The sequence below is a fragment of the Amblyomma mixtum genome, chromosome 7, assembly GCF_055824585.1.
Source record: "Amblyomma mixtum isolate Tamu chromosome 7, ASM5582458v1, whole genome shotgun sequence".
In the NCBI taxonomy this organism is placed as follows: domain Eukaryota; kingdom Metazoa; phylum Arthropoda; class Arachnida; order Ixodida; family Ixodidae; genus Amblyomma; species Amblyomma mixtum.
Window position 1 is genome coordinate 100,111,396 of NC_143018.1, and position 13,631 is coordinate 100,125,026.

General features: G+C 47.1%; 1 protein-coding gene across 1 annotated transcript in view; it reads left to right on the forward strand.

Moving 5' to 3' along the window:
- The window catches only part of LOC149336973 (microtubule-associated serine/threonine-protein kinase 3-like), a 32,805-nt gene that overhangs the window by 18,373 nt on the left and 801 nt on the right, over positions 1 to 13,631 (forward strand). The window contains exons 8-11 of the mRNA XM_089553219.1: positions 7,415 to 7,550; positions 8,730 to 8,878; positions 10,825 to 11,025; positions 12,489 to 12,638. Coding sequence (XP_089409345.1) covers positions 7,415 to 7,550; positions 8,730 to 8,878; positions 10,825 to 11,025; positions 12,489 to 12,638 — 636 coding nt within the window. The remainder of the gene's footprint in view (positions 1 to 7,414; positions 7,551 to 8,729; positions 8,879 to 10,824; positions 11,026 to 12,488; positions 12,639 to 13,631) is intronic.

Consider the following 13,631-nt stretch of genomic DNA (forward strand, 5'->3'; position numbering starts at 1 on the left):
GAGATCCTGATGACTTGACGTTTGAAGAACAATGTTTCTCTCATAACTCATGGACACCGTAAATTTCTGATCAATAACACCACAAGCGACCATGCTTCGTTCGTCTATGACGGCGTTAAGGTTAGACTCGCGGTTATTCCCACAACTCAAGGGTCACCAAGCTTGCACATTACGCTGGAGAGAAGCTGAAAGAACAGAGGGAAATTACTTACTTCGTTGAACAAAGAAACTTGAAAGCGCCCACCGAACACTGCACCCCAGCCCCGAGCACTGTGCGAGACATGCAGCAGACGATGCGTTGTACGGCGCTGTCAGTTTGTGTCGTCAAGCGATTACGACAGCTGCCGGATCTGCAAGCTGCTCAGAGCTTCTACACGTCAGGACAAACCACAAGGACAACACGTCTCTACACATATCTCTGTCAGGCGGTCCCATCAGAGAAGTGGCGGAGCTCCGGATCCTGGGTCTGTTCATCAATAACAAACTTAGGCCGGACTCTACTATAGCGAAACTCAAGAGCATAGGTGAACAGGTAGGGCGCATGATACGCCGTGTTTCCAACAAGCGGGGTGGTCTGCGGGGCAGGGACGCGCTACGGCTCGCCTATGCCTTCGTGACCAGCCGGATCCTCTACGCCGTGCCGTACCTACGCACCACCAAACAACAAGACGAGCGCATTGACGCCATCATCAGGAAGGCAACAAAGCGAGCACTGGACCTCCCGGTGGCTACCTCCAACGCCAAACTGAAGGCGTTGGGAGTGGTAAACTCCTATCAGGAGTTGCGGGAGGCCCACCTCGTGAACCAATATACGCGGCTATCGCAGACGGTGCCTGGGCGCCGCCTGCTAAACCGCTTACACATCCAACACACATGCATACCAGAGGGGACGGAGAACATCCCGGTGCTGTGGCGCCACATGCTCTTGGTCGCTCCGCTCCCGCGTAACATGGACATGGCTTCACATGAAGGCAGACGACAAGCGCGGGTTCGCACGCTTGAGAGGCAATATGGGTATAAAGAGGGCGTCTATTACGTGGACATCACAGGGCCGTCGCCCGCAGGATTCTTCACGGCTGCCGTAGTCCACCGGGGAATGAATGTCGATGGGCTATCTTTTCGGGCCCCAAATTCAACACGAGCGGAGGAAGTCGCAATAGCTCTCGCTGCCGCCGATCCAAAATCGAAAACGGTTATTACAGACTCTCGCCGGGCCTGTGAACATTATCTTGCAGGCGAAATATCACCTCTGGCCTCGCAAATTCTAAGACGCGCTCTCGCCGATCCAACTCGCACAAAAGTGATCTGGGCTCCTGGCCACCAGGGTCTACGAGGCATTGAGGCCGCTGATGCGGCCGCCCGAGCGCTCACACACCGGGCTCCTCATCCTAGCTCTCATGGCTCAGAAGCTCATAAACCGCTTCTGCGGTTCCGCGAAATCCTAATTTATTATTGCGACAGCCACCGTCTCTACCCGGCACCTGCCAAGGGGCTGAGTAAGGCGGAGGAGCGAACTCTGCGGCGCCTGCAGACAGGAACCCTTCTCTGTCCTGCAATAGCAAAACACTTCGATCCGAACACAGATGGGCGCTGCCCGCACTGTGGAGAGATCTGCGATATCTTTCACATGGTGTGGGCATGTACTCAGAATCCTCACCTTCCCCCCTCCCCCACCCCCACCCGAGAGGCATGGGAGACTGCCCTCCTCAACTGCTCCACACTGGAGTCCCAAAGGGCTCTGGTCAAGCGGGCGCGAGACGGGGCCTCGTCATGCGGTGTCCCGGACTAAGGATACCGACCATGCAGCAGGGTTATTTATTTTTTTTTAACCCTCAAGCTCTCTTGATTAAAGTTTTTCACCACCACCACCACCACCAAGCTGCTCAGGAAGAAACTAAGAAGTCTTTTAGAACATTCTTCTCCCCTGATGGGACTGCAACTGATTGGCTGCAACAATTTTTGAGTGTAAACTAAACAGTTTACGCTCAAAACTTGGATTTCAGACTTTTAGGAATTTTCTCTGAATGCTGTGCGCCGGATGTAATGCGTATCGTTTATGAACACAAGGTCAATGACGGTTCATTCATTAGTCGTTTGTTGACTTTATTTCTTTTTGTTGGTTACCCTCAGGACCACAGTCAATAGTAAGAAGAAAGACGACGTAGTGAACAAAATATTCGACGATATGCGGCTAAAAAGAAAACTCTTGAGCTACACAATATTAAGTATGCAGCTTTTTAAGCTGCGGTTATCGCCCGGTTGTGGCGCTGTATGTTGGGAAGTGACTGCTTTTATTCGATGCCTCAGCTAAGCTGGCTGCCCAGGCTTGCCACGGTACTCAAATGCATATTTCGCGCTATATACGAGCAGACCGCAGCGCCCGCATTAGCCCTGTCTATTGTTTGTTAAAAAACACAGATATACAGGTCAGACAAGGGCCTAAACAGCCCAGATGCTTTCCCATTGAAAGCTAGTATACGCTGCTTCCAATTTCCAAGTTATGCGTTAAAAGGTATCCGTTTGGCATCGAGGTGACGTTTGGCCACCTTGCAAAGAGTGTTGAAAGCAGCCTTAATATTTCGAGGCGCTTGTTCCCTATTTGTGCACACATCAGTCTCGCACGCTTTTTCTGAAAGCGTGCTACAAATAGCAGTGCTTTTATCGTTGTTTCAGGTGAATTTAGCATGCTTGATGTCCAAGACACGGCACTTTTTACGCCAACTAACGAAAGGAGAAAATATTTCACAAATATTTCAAGCGGTGAGCTTGCTGGCATGACCTCCGCCATTTTCAAGAACCGACTTTACCCGCAGTAGTGTCGCAAGTTTTCTTGGTTTCCGAAGTAATGTGCATCTTCAAGAGACAACGTGATTCGACAATCATTTGGGTGTTTATCTGAGAAATCCTATATTTAGATGTTACAATTTCCAACCATTGCAACACTCTAAGACATTCTTTACATGCCTTTAAAACATACGTTGGAAACTAAAGGGAATGGCTTTCTTGAGTCCTGGGTATATTATTTTTGGCAGAAAATTATTTGCTTTCAATCCAAGTAACGAACGACTCCTAAAATGCTAAGAACAACTGAACGAGCCGGTGTGTATATGAGATGCTTACAGTGCTGCCAGTGTGTTATTCAGCACGTCAAGTCACAAGAATTTGCAGACCTATAGGTGCCAAAGAAACGTTCATAAAAAAAATACTCAATTACTCTACCGACTAACAAATGTACCAAATCAAATTTCGTTCTCTGCTCACTATAACAGCCATGTCCAGCTATACCGCTATATGACGGAAACCAGAATCCACCGAAAACAAGGAGCATAGGGGATGTCGTTTTTTTCAAGCCAGCCATACCGCTGACAATTTATGTTAAATAAATTGCTCGATTCGGCAGGCAAGAATACTTTTAGGCCATGCCAGCTTGTCAAATAGCCAATGCTCTTTTGTGAACACCTTTCTCGCGTAGAAAAGTGTGCCGCTTAATCGATGGAAACTATTTCTGCGAGGGACCGAAATCCTCTCTCTACGGTAAAGCCCATTCTGGCCCTTTTTCTTTGTCTAGTCAAGGTTGAGATGAAATACCCATTTCCCAAGCATTTCTCCACAAATAAACCGAGCGCCAGGTCAGGGTAAAGCTTGCGCCCATTGTGCCACCCGTGGGTGCCCGGCGGCACAGGGGATCGAACCCAGCACCCCCCGAATGCCAGGTGGCTGCTCAAACGACTGGGCCCCAGCGCTGTTCGAAGATACGACGTAGATGTCAAACATTTTCAAAATAGTTTTTGCACTATTACTCCATTCAGCTTCAACCCTGGCAAGGCTGACAGCCTGTAACCACACTCATGTCCAGCATTCTCTAACAAAAATTTTGAATATTGGAATACTGCACGGCACTGCGATGAAATTAGTCAAGGTAAGGATTCATTCTTCCGATGCAGAGCAAAATCTTTCTTTTAAAATTTTTCCATCATTAGCATGGATTAGTTAAGGCTGCCATAAAAAACCAATGAGGAACTTTTTTGACGATAGCGAAAACGGTAATAGAGAAAGAAATTCAAGCTCCGGTGCCGAGGGAAGATCTGCGGATATATTGTTTTTTTGCGGTGAAATTTTACTATATATGAAAAAATTGTGTTCGTAAGCTGTTCCCCGTTGAGAGATGCTTTTCTCCAGAATTGCTGAGTGACAGTTCTGGATCTCAGAGCACTGCCGATGTGCTGTGAACAGTGCCTCCACCAAGGGAGAAAGAAAAAAAGAGAGAAACGCGGAGAGGTTAACCGGAAGTCGTTGTTCGTTTGCTGACATCCACAGGCGGAAAAGGATAGGTGAATATAAAAGTCCAACTTCTATTGAATACAACGCAGAAAGCCATGGAAGCTTAATTGATAGGTGTAAAGTTAAGATATAGGAAGAGAGCAGAGTTGAAATCCTAGCCAAAATGAAGAGGAAGAAATGGGCTTGGGTAGGGCATGTAATGCGAAGGAAAGATAACCGCTGGTCCTTAAGGGTAATGGAGTGAATTCCAAGAGATAGCAAGCGTAGCAGTGGGATGTCGAAAGTTAGGTGGGTGGATGAGATTAAGAAGTTTGCGGGTATAAGCTGGCCACAGCTGGCACAGGACCGGGTTAATTGGAAAGATGTGGAAGAGGCCTTTGTGTCGCAGTGGGCGTAGTCCCGTTGGTGATGACTGGAGGCCGGATTTTTAGGCACTAAAAATCACGTTTTAGGCGCCATAAATAGGCGCCTAAAATTGCATTTTAGGCACCTAACGGAGCAAAATATGCACTATAAACTTTATCAAAAGTGTACACAGGTCCGAACTTCAGCGCGCAATATCTGCTGTAAAATGAAACAAAAAAACAGCAGGAATTATTTGGGACCTTAAGCAAGGTGCGAACTTTAGAAGCCGTTTCTTTAAGGCTGTCGCGCAACTTTTCGTACAATACACATGATTCAGAAGAGCAAAAGGGACGGTTACCAACCGTTTTAAAACACTTTGGTATACCTCGAAACAAACAATTCGCTAGTCGTGTACAAAAGTAGAAACAATGAACACCTTAATAGGAGGCCATGTATTTAGAAATTGATAGAAACATTGTCAATTCAAAGCACCTGACAAACGAGTTCAGTCTTCGCTCACACAGGAATTGAACAGTGTTTTATAGTTTGTGGCTTCACGTGTCTAGAGCCACGCGACTATCAAATGGTGCTTGCCATTAGAAGGGTCTAGAAACCATAAATACAAGATGCTAGAAAATGTTACACACAGTGCTGCTTGATGCGCAATCATAGATCTGCAGGAAAGAATCATAGTTCTGCACGGGCCTGCGTACATCCACGAGGATTCAGGGTAAAATAAACATCATTCATCTAGAAATCACTGTTAAAGCTATGGAAGCAGTAGCAAATAAGCACCATCTCCAGGTTTATGGACTCAAATTTATGCCTCTTATCAGTAAGAACAAACTTGTATGCTGAAAAGGAACGCTCAACATCAACGGATGTTACAGGAGCGTGCTTGTACTTAGGAACATTTGATGGAATTACACTGTTCGGTATCATAGAATATTTACCGGTAAGTACTCTTGAAATTTGCTTGAGGACCGAGAACCCCTCGTTTTTGTCGAAGACGGACTGCAACTTTGCGCGGATTTTCTCGGCAACTTCTCCGTGATTAAGAGCAGCGATTCGTTGCTACACATTCTCAATTAGTCCAAAGTTGGTAGTGAGCATTACACCCCGACATTCCATTTCTTTATAGTGCTCGCAAGAAAAGTGAAGTTAGCGCACAAGTACGCGAGGTCTCCTTGAAGGTTGTCCTGAGAGAGGGCAGCTTGAGCCCTCCTGACTAGAGCATGAGCCTGAGAAAGTGTTTATGACGGTCTTCAGGCCAGAAAGGTGGTAGCTGTAGTATTCAACGGCTTCCAGCCACGTACCCCAACGTATGATGATAGGCTCCGGCGGGAGAGGCACTTCCGGCAACTGCTCTTTAAAAGCGCACACACGAGAAGGCGCTTTCAAAAACACACCCTTCACTGAAGCAATAAGTTCATTACCGCCCTTGAAGTGCTTTCCGAGTTCTTCAGAAAGAAAAAAAAATCTTCAGAAAAAAATCAGTTAAACTGTTTCCAGCAGGTTTATGGAAAATTTTACAGGTGGTTTCAATTGGAACCAATTGGGAATTATTTGGACGAGCCTATAACTTACTCCGTATACTTTCCGAAATGTGGTGCCATCTGGTCAACTACCACTTTAACAACCAAAGTCATCAACAAGCTGCCACGATAAAATGGCAGAAAATAGGAAAAAGGTTGCTTCCATATTTTCGGCTGACGTGGTTGGTATTGTGTACACAGCCGGCGTAGGAGCAGTGTTCACCACAGCCAACTGACGAGGTCATCTAATGTTGCCACGTGTGTGTTCTACTCAAAACCAAAATGTATTCGAAAGCCAACAGAATCTGAAAGCAAAACCACAGCGTATTTCAGGCCCCTTTTCTGTAAAATAGGCCATTTTTAGGCACCGACGTCGGAAATAGGCATTTATAGGCACTGACACTCAAAATAGGCATTTATAGGCACTATAAAAAGAGTATTAAACATATTGTCAACACCTAATTCGTGCTCATATGTAAAAATGGTGCGCCTACGAAGCGTTGAAAAAAAATAGGCATTTGCCTAAAATCCGGTCTCTAGTGATGACTATGGCGAAAAAGGAAAGAGAAAGGGAGCTGGATTAAGTATACTCTTCTTAAGGTACCGTACTAGGTAATGACGCCTGCTGAGGCTGAGAGGCTACACTGAGCGGACATTTAGAGGCACGTAACGAAATGGGTGTTAATTTGAGTGTGGCCTTATACATCATAATACACTTTCACTCTAAAGCAGCATTTATAGAGCGTTCTTATTCTTATAAGCCACAAAATGACAACGCGAACGTTTCACCTCGTTTATATAGTCATCACTGCACAGCCACAGATCTAATCTGCTCTAATAAAAGCATGATGATGATAGATTTTTATGGGGCAAGGGCATGTGTGGCCGAAGAGCGCCACGGCACAAAGTATTTTCCTCTTCTACCCAAGGCGGAAACAAAGGCCCATTTCCCAAGCATTTCACACTAATTAAGCCCGGCACCAGGCCAGAGGAAGCTTGTACCCATTGTAACGCCTGTGGGTACTCGGCGGCACTGGGGATCGAACACTGCACATCCCGCATGCAAGGCTGATGCACAGACCAATAGGCCACCACTGCGGTCTAATAAAAACATAGTGGCTAATTCATAAAATGTACTCAATGGACGTCAATATTTTCCAAGACTGCTTCTTCGGGCTCGCTTGCTTCAATTTCGCCCAGCCAATCCTTCCTTAAGCAAACGATACCTTGTGCCTTTGTATGCCCGATCGCAGGCGAAGAAAGCCACCGGTCCCGTCAAGTTGAAAGACGACTTCTTCGACACTAGTGGCGCGGAGTCGGAGGAGTTGGACTACAAGAGGCACTCTGACATGGACGTCCAGGCGGGCATCAGCGCCTACAGTGCTCCAAGTAAGGGCAAACCGAACGGGCGACTGAATTACTTGCGGAGGAGATAAGAAAGCAAGCACTTGTTAGTCTGAGATCAATGCTTTCTCCACTGGCGTGAGTGAGAAGCAGACATTTTATAGTCAGGGAACGTTAAGAGCAAAGTCAAGTCGGCCTGAATCAATATATTACCGCTTTTTAATTACGAATATGCTACTGCACTGAAAAAAGAGCTTTTATAAGCCAGATAAGGTGAAAATTCAATACTGGTGTCGCCACCACCGGCCAATTTTGCGAGAAGGCAGCATTTTGAGCGAGGATCTTCGAGGGGAGGCGTCATGAGTTTGAATCTAGTGGCGGCAAAATGAATTTTAAATCAAATTTCAATTAATCAATTGGTTGAAGAATTCTCTGTGGAAGATGCTGATCAATTTGTCTGCGCCATGCCGTGTATTTGCTGTCCTGGTTAGCTTAGCTCGTAGAGCGACTGCCCCGTACAGACACTGGTCCGGGGTTCGAGCCCCGGACAAACAAACAAACAGAATTTAGTACTTTTTCAAAAGATGCAATTTTAAAATGCTGCATAGCTTCCCATTGTAGCCTTCCCTGGTTCCTGCACGAAAATACCTTATATAATTTCCGATAGTATACAGCGAGCCCAAATCAGGGCTTTATGGCAAGTGTGCGATGTAATAAGAACATGCTAATAAGCAATTGCTTCTTTACATAACTCAAATATTTTGCATTTTCCGCTGCTATCCAGAGCCCCGCACAAAATGAGCAGTCCCAGAAGGAGACTTTACATGGCCTGTTTTGTGATCCGTGCCGTCCTTTCATGCAAACCCTGAGCGCTGGCGATGTCTTTCCCTAGCTTTGTTCATGACTGAGAGACATTCGTCTTCCTAGGAACCTATTTCCTACGTGTTTGCGGCGGAAACGCAAACAACACTGTACACGTTTCTCATTTTGCAGTCGCCTGGTGACGTTTGCAAAGCTTTCGAAACGCAGCACGAGACGTAGTGGCGGTAAATAGCTTTCAAAAATGAACCCTAGAGCTACTGTCGAGTTTTATATCGCTATCATAAATCCACGCCTCGGATATTGGCTTGTGGGTTGAGTTCAGCTTTAGCCGGGCATTTCCACTGTTATTGTGGCGTTTACTGGCCGAAATAAAGTTTAAATCTGGTGCTTTTCACCTTGCAGCTGGAGCATCGTCAGACAAGTCCGTGACGGCAAAGGAACGCATTGACGTCATTTTATTCCGAACAAAAAGTCTTGGAAAGTACTGGAGCTTTGGTGTCAACATCGTAGAAGTTGAGGGCGAAAACAACAGAAGATTCTTCATGGTCGAAGTAAGTGTTCAACAAAAAATGCCTGGGGTTCAAACGTGGATTGAACCTAGTTATACGAGTGAAAGCTCTGTGCAGCATGGTCTCTACTGTCTGAAATCAGATATCAAAGTCAAGGTCAGGTACTCAATGGTCCCAGACATATGACCACGTGGTGATGCTACCAAAGCTTGGGTCATACCACCCCGCAGTCAAGTTCGGTTTGACCTTGTGAGGCATTAAAGGTCTTTGTCGATGTGGTACGCACTATCTCAAATAAACGCCACGGTCAAGAGTCACGGTCAAAGGTCGAGGTCAAAGATCAAAGTCAGGTACCCTATGGCCATAGTCACTGATCACGTAGTATACTACCATAGCTTGGGCCATACCACCACGCAATCAAGTTTGGTTTTACCTTGTAAGGCATTAAAGGTCATTTTGGATGTGGAACCCATTATCTCAAATAAATGTCAAGGTCAAGATTAAAGGTCAAGGTTCAAGGTCAAAGATTAAGGTCAGGCACTCCATAGTCACTCATATGATCACGTGATAATACTACCATAGCTTGGGTCATACTATCACATAGTTAGGTTCGGTTTGACCTCGTGAGGCATTGAAGGTCATTGTCTCATCCACATCGAAATCGGAAGTTTTACCCCGAGGAGTAGGGCTATCGCTCTAAAATTTGAATACCAAGTTACGATCGGTTCGAAAAATGTCACCATCAAAGAAGGTACACATCGCCGAAGTGAAAACGTTTTGATGTACACTTCTGATTAAAATATAATTGAAAGGCTTGCGAGCTAAGCCATGGATAAAAGAGCTAAGGATTGTGAATGAAAGGCACAATTATAGAAGGAATTGAGCCTTATGATTACATTGCATCTGATGCTTAGATCTTAAACGACCTGAGGTTGTGTCATGAGGCCTCCGCTTCTGATCTTGGTTCTTCTGGATATGTGGATACCTCGCTCAAGGATAATTGTGAATTATCGCTCTGAATAACGACCTAACCTGTTCTGCTTGATCACAGGAGTGACCTTTTTTAGCATGTCAGTATATTAAAACGCAGCAGGTTCCATACCATTATGAAATTAAATTCTTATTTTCTTCTGAACTAACCCTGTTATTTTAAACCCAACAGAATACAGTGCCGGACCTCGGTTTCACGATGTTTTGTGGGCATGGGGCACCGGACCTGCACCTTTATCACAAGTGGCTAATTGGAAAGGAAGCAAATAATTAAATGCGACAAAAGAACGACAACAAGAAAAACAGAGTTATCTGTTCAAACTCTCAAAGCAAACAAAATTCAAATTTCGGAATATAGCCTATTTCTTTTTTTTTTTTGAAAGCGAGAGCGATGGCTTGCTAACACAGTTTCCACACGAAGCGATGAGAAATGTTTGCATCACACCTCTGGTGCGCTGTTGCGGGTGCCGAAAAGAGACCTGTGTTTTCTCGAAGATAAGCCAGCAAGATAACCGCTGGTCCTTAAGGGTAACGGGGTGGATACCAAGAGAAGGCAATCGTAGCAAGCGGCGCCAGAAAGTTAGGTGGGCAAGGTGGGCATATGAGATTAAGGAATTTGCGGGAATACGGTAGCCGCCACTGGCGAAGGATGGGGTTAAGTGGGGAGACATGGGAGAGGCCTTTGCCCTGCAGTGGGCGTAGTCAGGCTGATGATGATGATGACGATGATGAAGCCGGCAATTTCGGCATTCGCGAAATAGGTGTCACTGTTATCCTCCCTGAGACAAATATTGAAAAACCGCCCACTCTGGCCTATGTACGCGAGTCTATTCATTGGTACTCGCTACTGCGCCAGAACTATCGCGGCAAGCTGTCGGCAACATATTGCCACGACCACTATGATGCACAGGCAGTTTTGAGATGATGCCGATAGGTTCCTGTCGAGGACAGCCACATCCTTGCCCGTGGTGTTCACCGCCGGCGCTTTTCTCGCGCAGAAAGTGAAGAGTGGGAGCCCGGCCCAGGTGTCGCACGTGCTGGAGGGTGACGTCATCGTGGCAGTAAACGGCCAGGACGTGACCAGCCTGCCCGTCGGCGAGGTGCGGCGCAGGATGCAGGACTCCGGAGACCAGCTGGTCCTCACTGTGCTTTCCTCGAGCGCGTTCCGCCTGCTGGAGACGCGCCGCGACATGGACGAGGTGCGCCCCCATTCCTAAAAGTCTTAAAGGGGCTCTAATGAAGTTGCGGTATGCCTGGAGTGTTAAAGCACGCCGCTTCACGAATATAGTCTAGCAAGATTTTTTTTTTTCAGTGTGCTTTGCAGAAGCTATATGCAGTCAAAATTTGAATTTCAGTATCTTCGCGCCTTTCGCTCTCTTCTCGTCACTTCTTGCACGCTGGAAAGTCGGCGCTCCTTCGCTGGCCCCACCTCCGGGGGCGGAGCTTCCTGACTAGCCGGAGCTACGTAGCTTATTGGCCACGGCCGTGGTAGCTGCCTGACGTCCGAAAGAATCTAACCAATGGCCATCTACCAACTTTTATACGCAGGCGCGAGCAACAGAGGGTGCGAGCATGAAAAAGTCGCCGGGAAGGGCTCGCCAACTTTCGCGCGTGATTGTGGGTTCTCTGCTGTGCGTCTAAGTATATTATTTGGCACAGGCTTTCATGATAACCCATTGCAGTGATTGGGCGAGTTGATGTGCTCTCCTCTGAAGATGTTTCAGAGCCCCTTTAACCACGAACAATCGTGGGTAACTCCGTGCATAGCATTTAGGTTGTCATCCTCGGAAAGCATTTTACCCAAAGTGATCGCCAGTGCAACTTCCTTCCTTGCTCCTGTCGGGCTCTGTCTTCGAAAGAATTTAGATCAGGCGATTTGCAGCCGGCATGTTCTTACTTCGCGTCTTTATATGCTATCGTCTTATGTAATGTGACGGTGAATGTTACGATTGTTTATGTGTTGTTTTATCCCCTCCTGCCTCATGCGAGGCTGCTGTATGCGAAAAGGAGTGGACGAATGAATATTAATAAAAAATACCCATTAGCTTGCCGTCATTCGGACAGCGCTAATGTCATGCTACTTCCGCTAACAACGAACTCGCAGCCATTCTAAACCCCCGTAGGGTATGATCCTGTATGGCATTTGGTGCGAAAAAAGACTGGAACCACGGCAGCCAGTTGTGCTCCTAATACGACGCCTTCAAAATGTCGGTGCAAATTATGCGCTGCGCGTCGAATAATGCTCTACGAACAAAGCATTTCAACCCTTAGCTTCCTCTCTCTGAAAAGACTTTCTCTTCTCTGGAGTGTCCACTATCGGCGCCAGGAAAATGCTGAAGGTAGACAGTATTCAAGCTTTGCGAACAAGATAGTCTGTTCAGGCCAGCCACTGGTTCCAGTGGGCACACAGTCCACCTGTCCAAATGCCATCCGCAGCATTGCTTACATTATATGTTACGTGCTTGACCGACAGCGGAAAAAATGCAGCATGCGCATGCAAGTTGAGTTCATTGAATAGCAATGGCGCATGCGCATGCATCAAGGGTTCCCTCCTCCAACTTGAATAGATAAACCAGCGCTTTTAGTCCAGTGTTGTCCCTATGTGCGACCTGGTTTTCCCTCGTCTTATTCTTTTTTTGCGTGCGCCTTGGCCACTGAGCAGATCCTGAAGGCGGCGGGGCAAGACACCCTCCAGCTGAGGGTCATCAACACCACCTGCGGGGGCAGCGGCAACTACGGCTTCACCGCCTTCGAGGCCAAGGCGTGGAACGAGAAGAAGAAAGCGCTGGTGCACTGCCACGTCATTCAGAAGGTGCGCGCACGTCGTCGTCGAGGCTGGCTGACTCAGCTGCGGCTGCTGCCTTTTCGTTGCGCCGAGAAAAACAAAACTGGAGACACTTACGAGAGTGTGGTTAAAGGCACGTTTCGTTTGGCGAAGTCCGGAATGAACGGGCTGAAGCAGGAAGCAAAGCCAAGGAAACTTCGTGTCCTTGAGCGTGGCTGGAGCTTCGTAAGCCATGAGCGCCCGCAGCTTGCCAGGGTCGGGACGAATGCCATGCCGGTCCACGGCGTGACCCAAGTACAGCCTTTGACAAAAGTAACCAGGCTGCATGGTTTGCTTCTCATTCGTATAGCAGAGCCCTCATGGCTTCCCTAACGATCAAAAAGTTCTTCGAAGGTGAGGACAGGGGTTCTCCTTGCCATACAGAGATTGAGCTTGAGTAAATTTTCACAGGTTCTTTGCCTTCCTTGCACCAGAGGTGCCCCGCCAGAGACGCTTGGTTTAACTCTCAAGACTGAAACTTGATCTTCGCACCAGGGGTGCCCCGTCAGAGACGGTCTCTCGATGAGTAGAGATGCAGGGATAAAAAAGGCAGTAACTGAAGATTTATATACAAATATTCACAGAATATACAAGTTGGATACAACGGCAAAAAGACAAACAACCAAAAGGCGGATCTGGCTAATACTAGGGGAGGCCCCTACTCGGCGTGGCCGAAGATGCGTAGCATCTCACCTTAGCGCAGAACCCCGCTTCCGGCTCCGGGGCCCAGTTTTAAAGACCTAAAGGACCGGCCCACATTCCGTAGCACCCAATCATCCTACATTCTTCATATCATTGGCTAATCGAGAGCATGGTCAGCCCTCCAACTACCGTAGGGTAACACCCTTTCCAGAAAAACAAACGCACGGTCGTGCCAGCATGTGCGGAGTAGAACGTTCTCTCCACCACAAAATAAAAATAAAAACAAACACAAATACACATTCGTGCCAGAACGTGCGCGAATCGGTTCCGCGGGGCGGG